General features: G+C 34.7%; 1 protein-coding gene across 3 annotated transcripts in view; it reads right to left on the reverse strand.

Annotated features, from left to right (window-relative positions):
• Positions 1–24,713, reverse strand: part of RTN4 (reticulon 4) — an 84,888-nt gene that overhangs the window by 18,588 nt on the left and 41,587 nt on the right. Inside the window, exon 1 of one of the 3 annotated variants that reach the window (XM_066267143.1) lies at positions 17,230–17,464. The exons of the other annotated variants lie outside the window; for them this stretch is intronic. Coding sequence (XP_066123240.1) covers positions 17,230–17,263 — 34 coding nt within the window. The 5' untranslated portion in view covers positions 17,264–17,464. Of the gene's footprint in view, positions 1–17,229; positions 17,465–24,713 lie in introns of those variants that run through there. 3 annotated transcript variants of the gene reach the window in all.

Consider the following 24,713-nt stretch of genomic DNA (forward strand, 5'->3'; position numbering starts at 1 on the left):
AGGTGTAAAAGAAAATAATAAAAATTAAACTAAAAGGAAAACTAAACGTGTTTCACTGTTACATTATGTTTACTAATAGTAAGGAATCAGACAAAGCCTAACTTAGCAAGTTTGCTCTTGGCCTATGGTCACAGGGCCACTATGGGGATCAAATAACTACAGGCCTATGGTCTCAAGATCGGATTATGTACAATCCAGGAAGAATTCTACAGTGTGCCAAAGGGTTCTTGAATTTACAAGCAAAACACAATTCATCTTCCTCTGGATTATAAACAATTGGGGAGGGGAAGTACATTCTTATAGTAAAATAAATATGGATATAATCTTGAGTACAATTTTAAATACCTGTTAATTTTTAAGATAAAGGAGGTAACAAAAATCACATTTCTAGGTCCTGCCTTGGTCTTGATACCTAGGTCCTCTAGGTATCAGATTTTCCTTTGCTGATACTTATGTGGGGAAAATTATGTATATGAGCTGTAAAATGTTAGATATTCTTATGATGCCCTGAATTCCTCTTAGTATAGATCACACGAGTACTGAGTAAGATATTTTAAATGCCTATTCACAATGTCTAGCACATACCAGGGGCTCAACAAAATTTATTATGTTTCCAGAACATTTTAGTCCATTCTCCTATGCATGAATACTATGATATTAATATTCTATATAAGATTTAAAGCTTTATATTCAAACCCTGATTTCTATTACTTATTCAAGTTTACCCCATCCCAAGTTCATTCGAACCCTGCCTCAAATATCTGCATCAGTACTGCTCTATTCAACTAGTTTCTGCAATTCTACCAATATACTAGCACATCTGCAGACTGGCCAGAACTTGAAACAGTGTTAAAATGGCACCATGAATAGTGTCATAAGAATAAAGAGATAACAGCAATGTTAATAGTTTTCTGACATTCAGCCAACACTGAACTGACACTGTTCAAGAAGCTCAGTCCAGTCAATTAGAAAACCTCAAAATGGTACACAAACTTTCCTGTAAGGCCCTGTCCAACTCTAAAGACTGCAATTCTGGGAAGATAAGACAGATAAAAACAATGTTAACAAAATTATAAAATAAATATTGCACTGTTGTGGGGAAAAGCTGAAGGGGCTTTAAAAGGCTCTGCCAAAGAGAAATCGAGCTGGGTTCTGAAGAATGGGTAGCTTTTAGAAAACCTCAAGATGCAGGCCTAGTTTTAAGTCTTTGCTAGCAATGGTTCTCAGAAGTATGTTACTTTATAAACAACATGGAAAAGGATTTTAAAACTTATCTGAATTTTTACTATTACAGGGCAAATAAAAGTTAAGAACCTGTAAGAATGAACAAGTACGTTACACCTCAACTGATTTTTTTAATAATTAAATTTTTTTTTTTTTAATTTATTGATTTTAGCGAGAGAGGAAAGGAGAGAGAGAGAGACAAGAACATCAGTCTGTTCCTGTATGTGCCCTGACCGGGATCAAACTGACACCTCTGTGCTTCAGGATGATGCTTTAACAACTGAGCTATCCAGCCAGGGCTCAAATCTGTTTTTATACAAACAAATGCTCCTTCATAAAAATGCCTGGTTACCAAAGTGCTCCAAAACATTTATTAACATTCAAAATCACTACTATGGGTGATAAGTTAAAAATAATGCAGATATCCTCACTATTCCTTACCATCATTAAAAACTCAGTAAAACCTGATTGAGGTGTTACATGACTTTAGACTTGAGAGATATGCACAACATAAATAACAAATCAAACTGTCTCATATAATAGAGTTACTGTCCAAACAGTTTCAATGACTAGATAAGAATTATTTATAATTAGTCTTTGATTTCTACATAGATGGATATAGTGGAAGGAAATATTAGGGACTGGGATTCAGGAAACCAATATCTTAGGACTGACTCTGCAGTTGTATAACTTTAGTAAAGACTCCAATCTCTCCGGACTTCAATTTTATAATCAGTAAATAGGGCATTAGATAAGAGTTTCCTTTTCCCTTCAAAAATTAACATGATTCACAGCACAAAGATACATATCGGTCTTGCATTCAAATTCCCTATCAGTGGCTCCAAATCAATGAGTTTTTATTGCTGTATTATTTGTGCCACATATAGTTTTTAGAATATCTCCTTTTTTAGATTTAGGGTTTTTTGGGAGGTTTAAATATTTTAATTAACTTCAGACTTTTGAAATTAACCTTCCTAGCCAACACTGTGTCAAACATTATTAAACCTTGGGAAAATAAATTCATATACCTACAACTTTTCAAGCAATTATAAACATCATTAGGGCAACAGTATGAGAGAAGCTTAAAAAAAAAAAAAAAGACTAAAAAGCTACACACTGTTTTAAGCCTGACAGATGTTTCAGAAATATTTTCCAGGTTGCTGGTCTACATTCCTCACACCCCCTTTATTTCCTGAGTCAGTATTTACTGGACCCTTACGTTAAGCCAAACACTGTTTGTAGGCTATACTTTATCTCTTTCAATTATTACAACTCGATGACAGGCCTTAAGACAAAACACTGAGACCCAGCTCTTATACAACGGAATCAATTAGTAGATGGTAGAACATGGATTTTAACACAGACTTCCTATTGATAAAACTCATACCACTCTCTATGTATGTTGCCAAATAGAAGGCTCAACACATTAAAATTCTTCAAAATGGGACATATTTGTGTGCATAATGAATAGGCAGAGTGTAGGCAGATAACTACGACATGTGAGATGAATCATAAGGCCAGGACGAAAGTCATTTAAATTAATTGGGTAGGTTAATTTATAAGGGACATATAAATTTTAATGTGAATACTTCACCTACAGTTAAATCTGTAAAGGAGAGAAGAGCTCTATTCTAGTATACCTCACACGTATTTTCCCATAGTGGAAAACTACAATGAATCAAGTTGTTGAAAGCATCTCTTAAGTCCTGTGACTCTGGTTAAGTAAAATTAGGAGATAGCTATGCAAAAGAATATTATATAGTCATTAAAGATAGTAATGTAACTATATTACCACAGAAACATGCCCATTATTAATAATAAATGAAAAAAAGAATGTTACAGAAAGATTCATATAGCAGAAGCCCACTTAAAACATTAATACATGTATAATAACTATGATGTATGAAAGGATATCTGGTAAACAGAGTTTTTATCCCTGGATAGTAAAGCAGGGTTATGGGATGAGTTTAATTTGATTCTTTATTGCCTTCTACGCCATCTTAAACTGTTGCTTTCCAATGGTCACCATGAATGAATACTATTGCAGTACCTAGAAAAATTCTCCTTTTCCTATTCCTATTAGATACTATTAAAGAATCTGATAACATGAGTGTGGTTTTTATCTAGATCTAGCTGATAGTTAAACCTATCATGGTTCCGAGAAATAAGGCCTTTTCAATAAATGAATGTTCTGAAACACACACACACACACACACACACACACACGCGCGCGCGCCCAAATATATTGTGAAAATATGTAAATAGCTATTGAGAGTAATCAAAGCAAATACAAGAGCCTTGTTGACACAAGCCCCAGGGGTGCCCTGGCGGAGCAGCAGACCTTAGAGCACTGAGGAGGACAAGAGGGAAGAACAGACAAGAGAGCCCAGACAACTAGGTACTGATAGTCACACATAAGACAAAATATAACCTATTGTAGAATAGAAAGGTCTGAGAGGTAATGGGCATTGTTAGAAAGTCACTGTACAAAGTACAGAAAGATTTCAAGCATTTTCTTTTTGCAAAGGAATTTAAAAGATTACTAGTAAAACTGCAAGGATGAAAAATACTAGTTTTTGGCAAACAGAACTGCGGGCTTAATGGACATTTGCCAATATTTATAGTCTCATAGACTCTTAAATTGGTTTTAATGAAAAAATGTGTAAGATTAAGTTTATCCAAGACTACTGTTTCTCAATGTGGGGTAGGGAAGTCATGAAGGTTTCATAAAACTCTTTCTAATATACTCAAATACTATTGCTTCTAATTCATTAGGACATGTATATCCATTAGTTAATTTAGATGTTTGTTTAATCCTGATATCCAAATCAGGGAAGACATCACAAGAAAACTACAGATCAATATTCCTTATGAATACAGAAACAATAAACTTCAACAGAATATTAGCAAACTGAATCTAGCAACATATTCAAAGGATTATACACCATGTTCAAGTGGTATTTATCCCAGGAATACAAAGTTGGTCTAAAATAGGAAAACTAATTAATATAACACACTATATTAATAGAATTAAGGACAAAAACTATATAATCATAAAAACACAGAAAAATCCATTCTGACAAAATCTAACACCCTTTTACTACTATAAAAAACTCTCAAACCAGGAATAGAAGGAATGTTCTCAAGCTGATTAAAAAACACAAAACAAAACAAAAACAAAACTTTTAGTCAACACTATCCTGGAAGTAGGAGGTAGGGCAATAAAACAAGAAAAATAAGACATCCAGATTACAAAGGAATAAATCAAACTATTTCAACTTGCAAATAACTTGATCTTGTATATAGAAAATCCACAAGGAAGCTACTAGAACTAATAAACAAGTCCAGAAAGGTTGCAGGATATAAGATCAATATACAAAAATCAATTACAGATCTATATACTAGCAGCAAACAATATGAAAATGGGTTAAGAAATTCCATTTACAATAGCATAAAAAAAAAACCCCAACCAATCTACAGAACAAAGTTATCAAAAAGTGCATGATTTAGAAACTGAAAATTTAAAAATATTGTTAAAAGAAATTAAAGACTTAAATGAAAAGACACCCATGCTGCCTGAACAGGCAGTGGCGCAATGGATGGAAGGTAGACCTGGGACACTGAGGACCCAGGTTCAAAACCCTGAGGTCACTGTCTTGAGCACAGGCTCACCTACTTAAGTGTGAGCTCACCAGCTTGAGAGTGGGGTCACTGGCTCAAAGTGGCCTGGTCAAGGCACGTGTGAGAAAGCAATCAATGAAAAACTAAAGTGCCGCAACTATGCGTTGATGCTTCTTATCTCTCTTCTTTCCTGTCTGTCCCTTGCTCACTAAAAAAAAAAGACATCCATGCTTATGCATTAGGAAACATTATTATTAAGATGGTAATAGTACTCAAACTACAATCAGATATCACTTCATACCTGCCAGGATGACCAAAATAAGATAGACAACAACAAAAGTTGGCAAGAAGTGATGAAGATTTGGAACCCTCTTACATTGTGGATGGGAGAGTAAATTCTGCGACTGTGAAAAAGTTTAGCAGTTACTCAAAAAAGTTAAACACCAAGTTGCAATATGACCTGCAATTCCACTTCTAGGAATTTCTACCCAAATTTCTACATCTACACTGTAATCTCTATCAAAATCCCAGCAGCTTTTTAGCAAAAATTGGCAAGCCAATAGTAGAACTCACACTGAAATGCAAGGCATCTACAATTGCCAAAACAATCTTGAAGAACTAAGTTGGAGAACTCACACTTCCCTTTTTCAAAGCTTCCTACAAAGTTATAGTAATCAAGACAGTGGAGCAATTGTGCAAGGATGGACAAGATAGATCAATTGAATAAAGTCCCAAATAAACCCTTACATTTATAGTCAACTGATTTCAACAGTCTCAAGACAATTCAATGGGGGAAAAAATAATTTTCTCAACAAATGGTGCTGGGAAAATGAAGTTGGACCCTTACCTTACACCATTTACAAAATTTAACTCAAAATAAATTAAAGATCTAAAGAACTTAAATATAAAGTAGAAGAAAAAACTAGGCACACATCTTACTAACTTTGCATCAGATAGTAGTTTCTTAGACTTGACACCAAAAGCACAAGCAGAAGAGAAAAATCAGAAACATTTGACCTCATTAACAACTGTGCTTCAGTGACCACTATCAAGAAAGTGAAAAGACACCCATGAAATGGGAGAAAATATTTACAAATCAAACATCATACAGGGGACTTATATTCAGAATATATTTTTAAAAACTGTATACAACTCAACAATAAAAAATCAAAGTAGTTAAAAATAGGCAAAAAAAAATCTGAATAGAAATTTCTCCAAAAAATATATATATACAAATGACCAATAAACAATGAAAAGATGTTTATCACTAGTCTTTAGAGAAATTCAAACCAAAACCACAATCAGATACCACTTCAGACCTGCCAGGATGACTAAAATAAGAAAGACAACAACAAAAGTTGGCAAGAAGTGATGAAGATTTGGAACTCTCTTACATTGTGGATGGGAGAGTAAATTCTGCGACGGTGAAAAAATTTGGCAGTTACTCAAAAAAGTTAAACACTGAGTTGCAATATGACCTGCAATTCCACTTCTAGGAATTTCTACCCAAAAGACTAGAAGACCTATGTCCACACAAAACTGTACACAAATGTTTACAGCAGTACTATTTATAACCAAAAAATAAATAAATAAAAAACCCAAATGTCCATCAACTGATGAATGGATAAACAAAATATGGTATATCCACACAATGGAATATAACTGGGCCAGAAAAAGGAATGAAATACTGACACATGGATGAACCCTGAAAACATTTTGCAAACTGAAAGAAGCCAGACATTGACGGTCACATAGTTGTATGATACTGTTTATATGACATGTAATCTACCAGACCCCCAGAACTGAGCACAAAGCCTGAACCAACTAAACTGTCAATACATATTACTGATGGATTAGAATGAATATGTATTTTATGCTAGTTTAAGGCACCCACTCATTCTAATTAATTTATTTTATAAAATGCTTCTGTGCTCTGGATTTAACATTTGTTTTATTTTGACTATTTTGGGATATCTTCACTTATTGAATAATAAATAGCAATGCTTTCAGAGAAGTTATAAAACAGCAAGTATTGTTTTCCAGGCTTTTATCTCCTGGTAGATTCTGAAGGACTGATGAGTCCCTTTCACCTTTACATTACCATGATCTGCTTCAATAAATTTACTGTCCGAATACTGTGTAAATAGTAGCCAGACTATTTTTAGGATTAAAAACATTTTAATTAAAGACTGTAATATTTTCAAATTAAAATAAAGTACGTCTTTAAATAAGAATTGTTGGATCACTAAAGTGCTAATTTTGGAAACCTCTATAATCACTTCATTAGTTCTGTTTATGAGTGAAGAGTTTAACGGCCTCTTTATTCTTCAGAAACCAAAATTAAGACACAGGGTTTGTAAAGGGAAAGTTTAATCTTTCATGGTTATTCAAGTCTCCTTCTACACTGCAGAGTGAAGCATTAATTATGCACAGTAACCTACTATGGCATCAACTTTACTCTTTTATAAAATGCTCATTAAATATCCTTTTAAAGGTCTGAGATTAATTTAAGTAGCCTTTCCTCTTACCGCTGTGGGAAATGCTTATGGATTACTAAAATAATGCTGACCAATTTAGTTTTTGGCATTTAGAAAAAAGTGACTGCACACTTTTGTTTTCAAAATTAAAATGTGGAAAATATTTTGTGATGTGCAGTGCACAGAACTGTAGCATCTTTATTAACTAAAATTTTCATTTAAAATAATTCAGTACAGTAGAATCTTTTCTTCAAAATAAAAACTTCAGGCCCAGTGAACAGTAAGAAAAGTTGCCTACATCTGGTAATCATAAACTGTCATGTGTCATAGCTAAAAATAGTGCTGGTACATGCAGAAGTCATCCAATTTCACTTTGCCTGAAATCAAATTCTTCTGAAGTTAGGTTTCAACTTTAAAATCTTATCTAGGGGTAAAAAACGTTGAACTAGTTGGTCTTAAAAATACTGAAAAGGAATTGCTGAAGGAAAATACCTACCTCTTAAGCAAAAGCAAATATTCTCTTTAACAAAATCAGGTGAACAATGAGTAGGGTAGACATTAGAATATTAAAATTTTAGTTGCTACTTTTTGCAACCATAATCTTTACCTTAATAAATAATTATGTATTTGTTAGGAATCAAAATCCTTAAATCAAATGCTTCTCAATTGCCAGGAAAAGTGGCGAGAAGCCAGAGTTGGTCTTTTAGCACCACATAGTAAGCTCTTACTTCCACATAGTAACATTCACTTGGCTAATAAATGACAGGTGATGGTCCCAAAAAAGATCTGTGCAGAGTGAAAGCTTAACTCTTTCTGCAAAGACAGTAAGAAGAGCTAAAGTCCTATTTCTTCATTCTATTTCCATCAGTATGGCCCTGACTAGATCATTGAACTTGGTTTCTGCATGTGTAAAATTAGAAAAATGATAACCACCTAATGAGTTAGTTTAAACTCAAAGGAGATGATCACATATGGAAATAAACACACTAAATAAAGGTAGTATTTCAAGAGATAAAGTCAAGGAGGGCAATCAAATAATAAATGCAATGCTTAACTAAGCTCTACTTTAAAAAAAAAAGGTGAATTCAACTTCTTTGAAAGCACTGCTAACTTGGTTTCAGTTAGCAAGTTTCAGATTGATGGACAAAGTACTGTGACAAAGTATCTTCAATACCTGACGAACCAGCATCTCTCCTGGCCATCTCCTCTTCCTGTAACTAGAGTTTTTGAAAGATAAACACACAATTTCAGGTCCTTGTCTTCTTCATCACTAAATCTTTCCTGCCTTACTTCTGACAAGTGTGGGGGTCAATTTCAACCACCATACATCAGATGGAAAAATACATTTTATCTAAAACTAGTGTAAATTCTATACTTGACTTTGCTATAATAATTGAGCAAGGAACTGTGCAAGTATACACTGCCACTAATCACAACAACGCTATAAAGTATTATCTGCTACACATGAGGCAACTGAGGCTTGGGAGTAGTAAGTAAAATAGGCAGGGTTACAAGTTGAAATTCAGGTCTGACCATGAAAGTCTCACTTTTCCCTCACACCAGATTTTTTATTTAAAGGAATATATCAGTACTCAAGTTTGCTTTTTATCCTCTTTGAGGATGCCAAATAGTATTTCAACCTCAATTTACATAACTGTGAAGAGAGAAACAACTTACACTATGAGCAGAGTTATGTACATACACCAATAATTCCAGTAATACAACTTCAATGGCAGGAATAAATCATGTTCTATTTAAATTGCAAATTGTTTCCTAGAAGCTATCTGAATTGTCTCACTCTGAAAATAACAATTTAAAACTATAACTAAATAGTTGTAAATATAATATACATCCATATAAAACACCACAAATCAACCATAATGCAAAATTACAAATCTTCCTAATAATGCAGGATTTTATAAGTTTAATGTTATGAGTGATATTGGAAAACTACTCCAAAAAAGATCTAACAGGCACTTCGAACAGAACATCTAACCTCAAAAGATTAAGAGAAACTACAAGGAAAGTTAATAAAACCCTTGAATATTTTTTCTGTAAAGGGACATAATATAGGATCCACTGTAAAATTCAATGACTAAGTGAAAGATGACATTTTGTACTACCAAATAATTTTGTAGTAAAAATTACCCCAAAAGACCCAAAACTTGATCCACCCTCTGTACATTCTAAGAATTTATACACAGCTGTGATTACAACGTAAGTTTCATTAAGAATATGTTATATAGTATAAGGTAGTAGTGATAAAGTATTTAAGGAGAGATAACAGCATTTTAGTGTTTATCAATACTAAGTGCCAAAGAGGTGATTGCATTAAAATGTGAAAGCCATGAAGATTTAAATAGATATATTTATACATTTTATAAATACCCCCTTGAGCCCCCCCACACACAAATGCATACCAAGTAATGTAAGTCAGCATTATCCATGATAAAGCAGAGAAACAATCAAAATGTGATCTCAAAGATGCAAAGAGAAGCACTGGCTGAATTAAATTTTGTAACATCCTTTAGCCTAAATTCTAGCAAGAGATGGAATTAACTGAATAAATAAAAAGGTAACTAACATAGGGGATAACTACATATCAGAATAAGAATTCTATTCACTGCTAAAATGTTTTCCTCACATTCAAGCATGTAATCCAATCCCTAAGGACAAAGAAATTATACTCCTGGTCCACAGAGTTCCCACTAGGCCTGACCTTTGACAATACTTGAACAACTAACTGATGACACCTGCCTTCTTTCATGGCTAGTGTAATAGACTACTGCTTCTTTTATTGTAGAGTGAGGACAGTACAAAAAGACATATAGACCATGTTCAATGAAATACCAGTTAGACTATTAATGAACAAAATATCAAAACATGGGTTTTTAGTTTTCAACAATCTTCAGCTGTTCAAATATAAATTGTAAAATAAAAATAACGGCCCTCTGCCACAAGTGATGTGGTCCTGAACAAATAATCTCTTCGTCTTCTTGGGTTCCTTACCTATAAAGTAAGAAAGTTGGGGGAAAAAAGACTGATAAAATGACTTGTCTGCAGGTATAGTCTAAAACTCCTGGGCTTATAAAACTTGTTTAAGTGATAAGAAATAAGGTAGAGAATCCCTTGAAAAAACATTTTTAAACATTTCCAAGAATGTATGTACAGGGTTCAAGGCCAGGAGTAATCCTGGCTGAATATCAGATCTCTCATCCTCTGTATTGAGAAGCTGTGCAGATTCAACGAGGAGACCTAATGATGAAGCCACTGTTCCTGCCTTCAAAGAATTTGTAAGCTAAGAAAAAGAGCCCAGACATACATGTAAATGACTGTAACAGGAGCCACAAAACGAAAACTACGAGATGGGAGTTGTTTAAAGGAACGCTGGGTTACTTCCACCTGAAAGGATCAGTCAACACCTCAGGGACGGCTGGTCCTTCGGTAAGTACAACTTGGACAAAATGAAATGGGATGAAATGGCATTCTAGACAAAGGAAAAAAACATGCAAGCAAACGCAAAGAACAGGCATATTCAGGGAACAAGTCCTTCAGTGTGGCTGGAGACCAAGTAATGGGAGATAGGACTGTAAAGGTTGGGACGAGACCATGGAATGCCTTTTTAAAGTCCAGGAGAGACAGTATAAACTTTATTTGAAAAGTAAGGAAAAACCCCATCAGTGCTGTAAGTAACTAGAGGAACACTCCTGCAAGATTAATATGACTATGACATAGGATTTAGTGGAAAAACCAGTTGGAAGCCCTGGTGAGGAAAAAGGAGTACCCAGACTTGGGTAAATAAAACCGAGAGGGTACCTCCACCACTGCTCTCACTACTTATCCAGACAGGACTTAAACCCCTATGTAGGAGAAAACATTTGCAAATTTACTCTTTTTAAATGTAAACCTGGTTCTCATCACTTAATATCTTAAAAACTGACGAAATAGCTATCTTAGAAAGAGTTAAAACCATCAGAAATGCACAGAGTATTTAATCTTGGCCAAGGTTTCAGGACAGACACGCCCATAGATTGCTCAAAAGAATTCGTACAATCGTTCTGGAGGGCAATTTTGTAACAAACGCCTAAATACAATCACCCAGCAATTTAGAAATAATCAGGGATAAAAAACCAAAGCTTTCTATACAATTATATTCATTTCAGCACTGTTTATACTTGCAAAAACTTCAAAAAAACTTGAAAATTTAACTGTATGGGATTAGTAGTATATACTTAGAATACTCTAACAATTAAAACAATGTGGAATATTTTTAAAGGTATTTTTCCTTTAAAATACCTTAAAAGGAAATTAGAGGGAGAGAAATTATTACAGAACAAAATATACTACATTACATCCCAACACATACACACTGTTAAAAATAAACATCAAAACCACCCTGTGTGAAGTGATGAGTGTCTAAAACAATGGGTTTCAACAAAATTAAGAATCGAAAGCAGAGGTCTTTCTCTAATCAATAGTTCTCTCAAATGGTTAACCGCCAACGTTCCCTTCTCAGGCATTTCTGGCATTCCCAGGGGTTGAGAAGACATTTCAAGCAGCAAGACCCCTGCTTCTCTGCACCTGAATGTCAGTGCACCTCTGCCCCTACATTCAGTACCCTTAAGTTTTCAAAGAAACGGAAAGTGGCTTATCAAAAGTAAAGATCAGGGAGCCTGACAAAAACCTCTCCAAGGAAGTATGTTCCAGAAATGGTCCAAAGCTACTGTTTTAAGGCATAGACAAACTGAATTATAATTCTAGAAATATTTCTATCCTACAGAAACTACTCTCAAAGGTCGCACCTAATAGCATGTTAACTGCCAAATTTAAAAAGTACTAGTAATAATGAATAGTGTTATACATATTCCTAAAACTGAACAGGGTCCACCTGACCAGGCAGTGGCGCAGTGGATAGAGCATCAAACTGGGATGTGAAAGACCCATGTTCGAGATCCCGAGGTCACCAGCTTGAGTGCGGGCTCATCTGGTTTGAGCAAAGCTCACCAGCTTAGACCCAAGGTCGCTGGCTTGAGCAAGGGGTTACTCGGTCTGCTGAAGGCCACGGTCAAGGCACATATGAGAAAGCAATCAATGAACAACTAAGGTGTCGCAACAAAAACTAACGATTGATGCCTCTCATCTCTCTCCGTTCCTATCTGTCTGTCCCTGTCTATCCCTCTCTCTGACTCTCTCTGTCTCTGTAAAAAAAAAAAAAATTGAACAAAGTCCACAACCATTTCTCAATCATCGTATTAAACAGTTCTTCTATATTTAACCACTTACTCCTTGAAAATTCTCTTCCTGCTTAATACCAGTGAAACTGTACTATCCTAACTATAATTTCCTGATCTTTTCTGGAGCTTCACATCCCTATGTTGGTTTCAGGCTTTCCTTCATTATTTTTCTATGCAAATACAGTAGTCCCGCCTTATTTATGGTTTCAGTTACCCAAGGTCAATTGCAGCCTGAAAATAATAGGAAGTTCCAAACATAAACAGTACGTTTTAAACTAGAGATCATTCTGAGTAAGTAGCATGATGAAATCTCATGCCTTCAGCTCTATCCCACCCAGGACACGAATCATCCCTTTGCCCAGCGTATCCATGTTGCATATGCCACCTGCCATTTAGTCGCTTAGTAGCCATCTTGGTTATCAGATCAAATGTGGGATCTCAGTTCATGTAACCCACATTTTACTTACTATTGGCCCCACGGCACAACAGTAGTGATGCTGCCAATTGGGGTGTGCCAAAGAGAAGCCCCCAGGTGCTTCCTTTCAGTGAAAAGGTAAATATTCTCGACTTCATAAGAAAAAATTCAGATGCTGATGTTACTAAAATCTATGGTAAGACAGAATATTCCATTTGTAAAATTGTGAAGAAGAAATAAATTTGTGCTAGTTTTGTCGTCATACCCCAAACTCCAAAAGTTACGACCACAATGCACAATAAGTGCTTAATTAAGATAAAAAAGGCATTAAATTTGTGTGTGGAAGACATGAACAGAAAACATTTCCAACTGAGAGCAACCTGTTATCCCAGAAAGCATTGCGCCCATACAAAGATTCAGCAGGGGATTCCCTAGAATGAGTGACTATGTTTACATAGCTCTTATTACTGCATATTGTTATAACTATTCTATTTTACCCATCATATAATATTAACTTACTGTGCCTAATTTATAAATAAAACTTTATCATAGGTAGGTATAAGAAAAACCATAGTACTATATAAGGTTTGGTACTATCCATGGTTTTAGGCATCCACTGGGATCTCGGAATGTATTCCCACAGGGAAGTGGGGAACACTGTACCCTCGCAGTATTATTCATTTGTCTCACTTTGCAATTCTCTATCATTAAACCTGTCATTTCTCTGAGCTGCAGAGATGTTCTATCACTACTTCTTATCTGACATTTCTAAAACTGAACCTGACATCATTTCTACCTAACTTTTAACTCTATTTCTACAAATACTAATATGAGATATATTAGCATTGCCAGTGTTTCACTGACAGAAATTCCATGTTGTCCTTTGAGTCCCTCCCTCACCCTAGTCCCACCAATCTATGTCAAGTACTCCTTCTTTCTCAAATCTGTCATTTCCTTTTCATTCCTATTTCAGGCCAAGTTCAGGCACTATTTGCTTTAAATACGGGTACATTCTATCTCTGAGTTCTATCCAAGTTATTTCACACAGCACCCCAGACCAGTCTTTCAAATCTATCATTTTATTACTCTCTACTTTAAAACTTCCAAAGGCTCTTTTACTTCCTTTATGATAAAGTCCAAAAACCAATGTCTTCTGCAGTCTGGTCCAGAATATCTTTATAGAACCAGAGAACATTAAAACTGGAAGCCTGGAAATCATGCCCACAAGGAAACCAAGACCCAAAAGAGCAAGTGTCTTACTCCGGCCAAAATCAAAACATACCAGAACAGAAACTTTAAAACCTTCATCGATATTTCCTAAATTTGCCTGATTATAACATGAATTACACCAGGCAGCATAATATACAGATTGCCAGGCCCCGCCTGATTTGGTAGGTCTGAGTATAATTAAAGGAATCTGTTTTTTTAAGAAGCACTAGGTGATTCTCATCTTCAGTGAAGTTGGAGTAAACCTGACCTAGATCTTACAAATCCTATTTTTTAACCATACCAACCTTATCTTTCAAATACTGTCCTATAGAGAGTGGGGCAAAAGTAGGTTTACAGTTATTCCTATGGAAAATAACACAGTAATTAATAAATACAAGAATAAACTGTTTCCCAAACTCACAACTGTAAACCTACTTTTGCCCCATCCTGTATTCTGTCCTATCCAGAAAGCTCTATTCAGTGTCTCTGTTAATACCATGTTTAGTGGTTACATCATTCTTCTACCAACCCAAATCCTCAAATCTACCCATTCCTTATTTTAAGCTCTTCAAAACCTTTTGACTGTCTTAATCAATGCTTTTCACATAATCCCAATAATCAAGTACTATGTAGATTTCTTTTTTTATAAATATCTTGCTAAGAAAAATAGAATATCAAGATTAAAAAAATATAAAAGAATACAAATTATTAGTATTGGTCTTAGCCTGAAAGATTAAAATGTCTTAAAAACTAGTTAATCATTGAAATAAACCCCAAAAATCCCAAATGATTTTAAACACTGAAATCAGAGTATCTCTTACTTCTTTTATATCTTTACACTTCACCACCATTAGAGGGCTGGCTGTGTTTCAATTATGGCACTTAAGGGGGCAGGGCACAGGGAGGGTAAAAAAAAAAAAAAATATGGACCTAAATATACATCTTAAAGTATACCTAGAGCCTAGATTAGATTCTTTCCTCTATTGTCACATACTTTTCATAAAATGCGGAAAAAATTCTCTCAGCTTCAGCTTCTCACTGATTTCCATTTAAGTCCTAACCTATAATCTACAACATTAAAATTAGCTGCTGATAAAATACTAAAATATAACTTCACCAATGAATCAGAAAAATCAGTAAAGTTAGTCTTACCAAGCAGAAAAGCCAAAGACAAGCACTAAAAAATATTAGTTCATTAAACTTACATACAAAATGAGGCTCCTTAGAGATATTTAAGAGTAAATCTGGGCCCTAGTCATCTGGCTCAGCAGTAGAGCATAGGCCCAGCGTGTGGTAGTCCTGGGTTCAATTCTCAGTCAGGGCACACAGGAGAAGTGCCCACCTGATTTTCCACCCTTCCCCCTTCTCCCTTCTCTCTGCTTCTCTCTTCCCCTCCCGCAGTCAAGGCTCCATTGGAACAAAGTTGGCCTGGGCGCTGAGGATGGCTCCATGGCCAAGGCCTGAGGCGCTGGAACGGCTCCGGTTGCAACAGAGTGATGCCTAAGATGGGCAGAGCATCGCCCCCTGGTGGGCATGCCGGGTGGATCATGGTTGGGCTCATGTGGGAGTATGTCAGCCTCCCCACTTCTCACTTCAGAAAAATACAAAGAGTGAATCTGATTTTATATATAGTGCCTAAAAATAAAATGAATATCTAGTATAATATGGACTACTCTGGATCTTAATTTTTCCTGTCACAACATACCTTTAATTAGTTCAGCAAGAACTTAGAAAGTTTTATTAAATGGTTTAAGACTTATTACTATAGAGCCTTAATAGCTGCAGAATAGACTCTGATGTGACTTTCCACCTATTTTTAAAGCCTGTATTTACTGCATTATTACTACTATTTTTTATTTATCAAAAACTAGTGCATCAATTCACCTTTCACTTTGCAATATAATGTTCAGAAGGATGAAGAAAGGAAAATCTTTTTTATCAAATTCACATGTAAAGAGACCATAAAGGTAAAAATGCAACGCTGTGTTATTTTCAATTCTGTAAGTTATATCTCAATATTATCTCAATATTAAACTCAAATTTTCCCCACATTTCCTTATTGAACAAATTTTTTAAGGATATTGTAAAGGTTACTGGAATTAGCTCCCCATATTGCTTTTAGAATCATTATTACCAATCCTGCTGGCAATTCTGCTGTAGAAGGATTTTTTAAATTATAAATGTTGAATGTATCCAGAAAAAAACTGCTTGTGTGGAATGTCTACTTGAATTACTTAATAGCTCTAATAAATCTTGAGATAACTTATATTTTGTAGTCAGATATCCACAAAATATTTTCTATATTTTTAAATGGCACATTTAACCACCTACATAATACTTTTAAAATATTCATTAGAGTCAATATTTTACCAGTTATGGGCTTACATTCTTACACAATGATCCACTGAGAATTCAAAGGATAGGCTTTCAAGGGAGAGGAAAGAGGATCAAGATCAATGATTATTACAAGGACAAAGGTTAGTGATTTAAATATAGACATGCATTGCAAACTACCGTGTATACACTTTAATGTTTTCAAGATATACAAAAATATAATTAAAAGGAGGCTGGTAATTTTAAAGGCTCAATAAGATTCTCAAAGAAGAAAACAGGCTTAGTGCAAATGCAGTATCTTGCTACCTACAAGCCTTTGGATAGGATTTCAACTACACCAAGTCTGCTTTTTAAAAAAATACTTAGTCACAGAAAATACGTCATTGTGGAATACAAATATAGCTAAGTAGACTTATCACACCAAAATGACCAACAGATGAAATATACATTGAAACTGTACTTTTAAAAATGGAATTAAATAGAACCTCATCAACTATAGGATTGCTATGACTAAATCAAATGCTAATAAAACAGAACAGCATATTTTCTCATACAAAACCCAATGCAAAAACACATTTGTAATAGCTGTTTTAATCCTTTCCTCTTAAACCTTTCACAGGTTTCCTTTTCACTCCACTTTAAACTGCAAAGCGCACTCCTAGAAATGTACTGCTGGCCAAAAAAAACTAAATAGAAGATTAAAAAGCAGATATACCCTTTTCCTTCCAATTTTTCTTCTGACCGTCCATCTCTTGTCACGATCTGCCCTCCAGATGCAATTATCAATTATGCATACCAACAGAAGAGCTGTAACTGCAAAAATCTACCCCCTGAGACATGAAATAGCCGTTTCCTCAACCGAAGCCTGCAGTCTCCTCTACTGCACAACTGCAGCAAGTCTGGTCACCTGACGTCTTCTGGGTGTGGAGCCGTCTGACGCAGTGCAATCTGTAACTAGGCTACTAATACTCAGGCACTACTGCCTTCCTTCCGTTTATTGTTCTAGTCCCTTTGCTTGTTGCTCATACCAAATGGAGCCACTTTTGCAGGGGGGAAGGGCAGCCTACCAAAACAAAGGAAAGACAAGAGGGCTTCTCTTCTAGCAGCTAACCAATGAAATGTATTTGAAGTACACTTAAGGCCACGTACAGTTCTTGGGTTTGTTTTGTTTTGAGAGATGGGTAAACTATACTGCAGTTTTCAGTTACATTTAAAATTCTAAAATCAGTTGTTACCTTTTAAGATAAAAATGGACTGACTGCAAAGCTTATTCATAGAAATACATTACCACATAATTTTAAAGGCTCAGTAAGATTTCTATTAAGAATATTAAAAAGTTACCCTAGTCCTTAAATATTTCTTCTGACCATCCACTTCATCATAATCTGCCCAATTATCGCTATGCATACCAACAGAAAAGCTGCAATAGCTTTTATTTCAAGGGTAATAGCTTGTATTTCAAGTCAGGAAAATGCATCTCTTTATACTTTCTCCTAAGTTTATTAAGGTTTAAAGCATTCAGCATTTTGCACCCCTATGAGAGTATAAGCAGAGAACCACAAAGTCAAATTATTTATTTAGTATATGGTACTTTAATAGAAAAAATGTTTTTATTCAATTGCAACAATCTCATCTTCCTAATGCAATGCTATTTTTTCTTCTTCTATAATTATGGAAATTCAGAGTTACAAATATACACTTATTCCAGTTCATCACCTGCTCTAACTCAATCTTTCAATAAATATTAGACATCACTGCAGAAACTATTAATAGACTCTGAACTTGAAGAGAAAATTCACATGTTAACTATATCATTTACCCTGGGAAAATGACATATGACCAAATTAAAATTTTACTGATAAAAACAAATCTATGTACAGAATTTCTAAAATTTATGTTCAACTGTATAAAACTGGCATTAATTCCAATGCAGAATAGGCCATACATCATGACAAATAAGCTAAAATATTTTAAAATATGTGGTATGAAGTATAAGATATACAGCCTATGTACATACAAAAGGACATATTTCTCAAGATTACACAGCAACATTAAATAGGTATAATATTTTCTCAATCTTGCTGTAAAACTGTGTGGGCTGCAAAACCCTACAAAATCCTTAATATTAAAAGTAGCCTATCTGCCTAACTTTAAACTTGAATAAAGCAAAGCAATTTTTAAAGAGAGTCCACTATTCTCAGCTCAAGAGTTAATATTTAACTTTAAACTTTATTCACGGGACCCTTGCATAATGTGATATTTGAGAACCCTGTCACCAAATCATATCATAGCTGAATATGTTTGGCCCCTAGATACAACCGTTTGAAATCCAAAACTATTCAGTAAGTACAAAATATTTCCTAATAATGAATCCTATAAAATGAAAGGCCAATAATTATTTTAGCATTAGAATAAAGCATTCAAAAACAGCACCAAAATACTGTTTTCAAGTCAGAGATTACTATACTAACAGGAGAGGGGATAAAAAGATTTCTTGAGATAAGGGGTATTTACAATTTATACTATTCACATCTTCTGTTACTTCATTTGACAATTTTAAAAAATAGTGCAATGCCTGGCTTGTGGTGGCACAGTGGATAATGTGTCGACCTGGAACGTTGAGGTCACCAGTTCCAAGCCCTGGCTTGCTGGGTCAAGGCACATGTGACAAGCAATCAATGAACAACTAAAGTGAAGTAACTACGAGTTGATACTTTGTGCTCCTCCCGCCCCCTTTCTGCTCTCCCTCTGTAAAATCAATAAAAATATATAAAAATATAAATAGTCCAAGAGGGCAAGAATGTGTAATAATACCTATTCATCGAAACATTAAATATATTTAATAGCTCCCCTGGAAGATAGGAAGGAGTTCTGGAAATTTGATCTTACATAGTGATACCTAATTCTTTAGTTTATACAGGCTTTGCAATTTAGGCTATTAAGCTTACAGGGAAAACTAATTCATATAAATTAACTGACATTTTGCCCATTTCTTTCTTAGAAAAGTTTAAAACTAGAGTTGTTTTAAGTTTGGTAAACTAAGCAAAGTGCCTGAATTTGAAATTTTGATGAGACAAATTAAAAATATAAAGCCATGTGGGCTATGCTTACTGTAAGGATCAAATGAATCAGTGAAAGCAAAAGGCCATAGGACAGTGCCTGACAAAAAGTAGGTCCTATGCAAGTGCTAGCTATGTACCATTAGTATTATTATGCTAAAAATTACAGTACTACGAGGGGAGATGGCCCTGAAAACACATCTAAGTAACCCATACAATAAGCCATCTAATTCTAGGCAATAACCCAATATGTTTTGAATCAGAAGTGCCTATACACACTCAAATTACTGTTCTTTGGTATATAGTTCTTATTCTCTAGCTGAGAAAAATTTATATATTGGTAGTTTATACAATTCCTATGCCACATTAAATCCTAACTTCCCTGGAAAAGAAAGGACCTAAATCTGTTTAAAAAAAAAACAACACATTTATTTTGTTTTCCTTCAAATATTTAATAAAATTTTTTTTCAATGACAATTTTCAAATAAAACAGATACATCCTAATGTGCAAAACAGCACTCTGATTATTTGGGAGCCTATTTCCTCTTAAAAGGGAGGATTCCAAAGGTGGGGACAACAGAAGAGAGCTTTAATGCAAATGAATAAAAGGGCTGTCTAAATTCTGATGTCCTACTGCATATTACTGGAAGGGGGAGGGAGGAAATAGTCTCCTGTTACTGAATTCACAATCAGCCTTACACAAAACTTTTGAAATAAACTGTGTTCAAAGTTCACGCTAGGCAAATTTCCACTCCCCAACATCCATATCCCAAGTACTTCCTCCAAGCATGAAAAAAATCAGTGAGAAACAATTCCTCAAGACATCCCCAACTCCTAACCATGCTCTAAAATTTCTATTCTTTCTCTTAACCTCTTATCTCAAATCAGAACTCTCATTTTCGTAGTACACTTACCTTATTAGTAGAAAAATTACATGATTGTATCAATTCCTATGAAAGAATAAAAAAACTCCTTTCTCTACAACCCCCTCACATTGTGTGTGCGTGCGTGTGTGTGCGTGCGTGTGTGTGTGTGTGTGTGTGTGTTTGGTTTGTCTGTATGGCAGTGGCAGGACTGCAGACATCAGAAGGCTGTATCTTGGAATAGGCAGCAATAGTAAGCTGTAGTTCTTTCTGCCTAGACAGTTCTACCAATATTCTTTCCTCTCCATTTCTTTCTTTCCTCTTCTTCTGATCTCCAGAAAAGCTCAGGTTTCGTTTTGCTTTGATTTCTTTACAATGTTTAGGGATAAAAGGAAATAAAGTGGAAAGATGCAGTCATTTTGATTTAAAGCACTACTCTAAATTGGGGGTTGCTTACATACAATTTTTGATAGAGAAAATAATTATTTCCACTTTCAGCAGTAGAAAATAGCATTTTAAAAAATAAACAATTATAACTATATAGTAGTTTTGACCCTACTTCAAAATTTAATCTGAACTATGAAATTAACCTATATGTCTCATTACTGGAAAGTATTAATATTAGAACACCAATGTTTAATATGCTGTAATGTAATGCCCTCTATGGACTAAATTATAGCAGTTCAACATTAGCTACTGAATTGAACCATGAGACATGCAGAAATATATACTTTAGTCTAAAAAATGAGTGACAATACAAGTTAAAATGGCAAAAAAATGAGCATTTTAGTCTATAAACAATTTCATGTTGCTAAAAAATTAATATTAAAATTCATAGAAAGAAATTAAAAGTGATATTCAATGAGAACTAAAAAAAAGTTGACTTCTTGTATTATCTAATATAAACAGACAGATGTTTCAAAAGAGCCAAAGCATTTTTAAATTTGGAATTTAAAAATCATTTTTAGGCTCTGAAACCTTAAAACCTTTAAGTTTTCATTAAAGTACACAGGTTTGGAGGAATCTTGAAGGTTATTTCATAATGTTTGTAACAGCATGATTCTAGCATTTGTTTCAGTACAATGTGTCAAGGTTCAAAATCCCTTTATAAAGTCATTTTTAATGAGAAGTAAATATTCACAACTCACTAAATTTCTCTGTCCAACTGAATATATTCCATATGGCCACTTATACAGCATTCCACAGACCTCATTTTCTATCTGCAACACTAGATGGCACCAACACCCAGAGCACAATCGACTGTCTGACCCAAGGCATGCAGCCTGGCAGTGTTCTGTTTTCTGTGTTCCCTGTAATCTTTGTTCCCTAGGATTATTTACTAGCACTAGGAAACTAGACCAAAGTATGATGGGAATAGGAAAACAACTTCACCACCAAAAGAGCATGTGAGATTACATTATCTCTGACCAGAATTCAAAATCAATTTTAAATAAATCAGAAATGTAAAAATGAATCTATAAATCATAGTTACAGATTTTCCTATCTGAAAATTTAAAATGACCACTGAAATGTAAAGCAAAATAAAAAATCTTTAGAAAACTGAGGGAAAACTAACATGACAAGAGCTTACATCCTTTGCGTATAAGGAACTCTCAAAATCAGAGATGAACATCTAAATTTAAAAATGGGCAAAAGATATGAACAGGCAATTCACAAAATACCCCAAATAGCCAGTAAGTATATGGAACATGTTACCTTCACTACTAATCAAAGATCAAAACAGCAACATACCACTTGAACCTATCAAACAAAAAGATTTTTTAAATGGCAAGTTCTGAACGTCTAAATGAATACATAAATAAATTATAATAAGTGACTCTAGCAAAAAGCACTACGTATCTACTTGAAACCAGAAGACTTACTATCACTGCACTTCATACCCATGTACCTAGGGTTTTATCTCTAGTGATTTATGGGAAAGAATAATTCAGAGATATGTAACCCATATTTGAATATAAAGAGGTTAGTAACAGAACTACTTATAAATTAAAAAGTTGAAAATCTAAGGGTCCAACAACAGCCAACTGATTTGTTAAATTACAGTATACATTCAATACCAAGGAATAGCTTAATGCTATTAAAGCATTAAAAAAAGTCATACAGCAGAGGAATAAAGATATAGAAAAGTTTAAAAAAAAAGATATAGAAAAGTTACCATTAGATATTACTAACTTTTTAAAAAGTTATAAATAATATGTAAAGTATAATCCCCGTCTAGTAAAACACTTATTTTTCAGTACATTTGTAAAGTATACATATGCACAAATACAGACTAAAAGAGCATGTTCTAAAATATTAACAATGATTATGTCTGGACAATACAATTACAAATTATTTTTATCTCAATATTTTTTCTACTTTTCAGCATTTACAGTGAGCATTTAGTACTTCAGACTGCTTCATATACTGTTTCCCTGAATTTGCTGATAGTTAGCAGATCTTTGAGAGAGTCTAACTACTAAAACTGACATATTTGCCCAAGATCGGACAGCTAATAAGCATTAAAGCCAGGATTAGAAGAACTAGGTCTGTAAATGCTCAAGATAATAGTTCTTTCAACCACGTTATATTTAGTAGTATCTATCTTTCATGGTAGATTAAAAAAATATTTTATGTTTATTTTCAATCTGTATTAAGCCCACAGTAAGCACTAAATGAATCCTCAACTACTGACAATGCCACATAGTTAAGAAAATATAATGAGTTCCTTTATTAACAATAGTCAGTTTCTAATTTAGCTACATTGTACATTTACTAAAAGCCTTTCAATTAAAGGTATTAATCAATTACACATCTTAATTTTTTATGAATACTTAATTGCTTCTTATATCGGATAAACTGCTCACAGTCATAATCAAAGTCCAACTAATAATTATTAAAAACTGTTAATAATATGCTCACTAAAAATATTTTAATCAAAATATTAAACCTGGCCCTGGCCAGTTGACTCAGTGGTAGAGCATCTGCCCGGCATATGGAAGTCCCAGGTTCAATTCTCGGTCAGGGCACACAGGAGAAGTGACCAGTGACCATCTGCTTCTCTGCTTCTCTTCCACTTCCCCCTCTCCCTTCTCTCTCTCTCTCTCTCTCTCTCTCTTCCTCTCCCATAGCCATGGCTCAGCAGCCATAGCTCAGTTGGAGCAAGTTGGCCCCAGGTGGTGAGAATGGTTCCCTGGACTGCTTCGGTGCTAAAATAGCTCCGATTGATCCATGGAGAAACACCCCAGATGGGCAGAGCATTGTCCAGTAGGGGGCTGGGGGATGCTGCATGCAGGAGTCTGTCTCTCTGCCTTCCTGCTTCTCGCTTAAAGAAGAAAAAAAGATTAAAACCTTATATCTACAATTCTTTAGTGAGAAAGTTTAAAGGCTATATAGTAAAATTTTTAAGTAATATAAGAAAAATGTTTAAGTAATACACACCATCAAAAAAAGCTCTTATTTATGAACAGATTTAAAATATTATACTGTATTTTTCGCTCCATGAGACACACGGGCATTTTTCCCTACACTTCTGGGGGGAAAAAGTGCGTCTTATGGAGTGAAAAATATGGTATATTATATATAAATATTATATATATAAATTTTCAAAGATAATTTTTATTTATTTTTTTACAGGGACAGAGAGAGAGTCAGAGAGAGGGACAGATAGGGACAGACAGACAGGAACAGAAAGAGATGAGAAGCACCAATCATCAGTTTTTCCTTGCGACACCTTAGTTATTCATTGACTACTTTCTCATATGTGCCTTGACCGCAGGCCTTCAGCAGACCGAGTAACCCCTTGCTCAAGCCAGCGACCTTGGGTCCAAGCTGGTGAGCTTTTTGCTCAAGCCAGATGAGCCTGCACTCAAGCTGGCAACCTCAGGGTCTTGAACCTGGATCCTAAGCATCCTAGTTGCCACCGCCGGGTCAAGCAATTTTTAGTTCTTACCTAGGTAAAAGGGCCCTTTTTAAGTGAGTTCTTTATTATGGCAATACTATTGTACTTAGTTATTCCCAGATACCACAGTTTAAGTACAATAAATAAATAAATAATCAGCTCCTTGGTTTACACTTCACTCACCAATAGTTCCAACAGGTCAGCAAAACACAACCTACATTTTGATTATGAATTGAAAATATCTTGGGCATTGGTGGCAAAGCAAGCAACCAACATACATATATTAAGGAATCACCATCACAAGGTCTAGCTCTCAGTGGTTTGGGGACGTTAGCGCCTTTCTTGACCAGCGAACTACCAACAACATGGCAGCTGT

This window comes from Saccopteryx bilineata, chromosome 3 (genome assembly GCF_036850765.1).
Source record: "Saccopteryx bilineata isolate mSacBil1 chromosome 3, mSacBil1_pri_phased_curated, whole genome shotgun sequence".
Taxonomy (NCBI): domain Eukaryota; kingdom Metazoa; phylum Chordata; class Mammalia; order Chiroptera; family Emballonuridae; genus Saccopteryx; species Saccopteryx bilineata.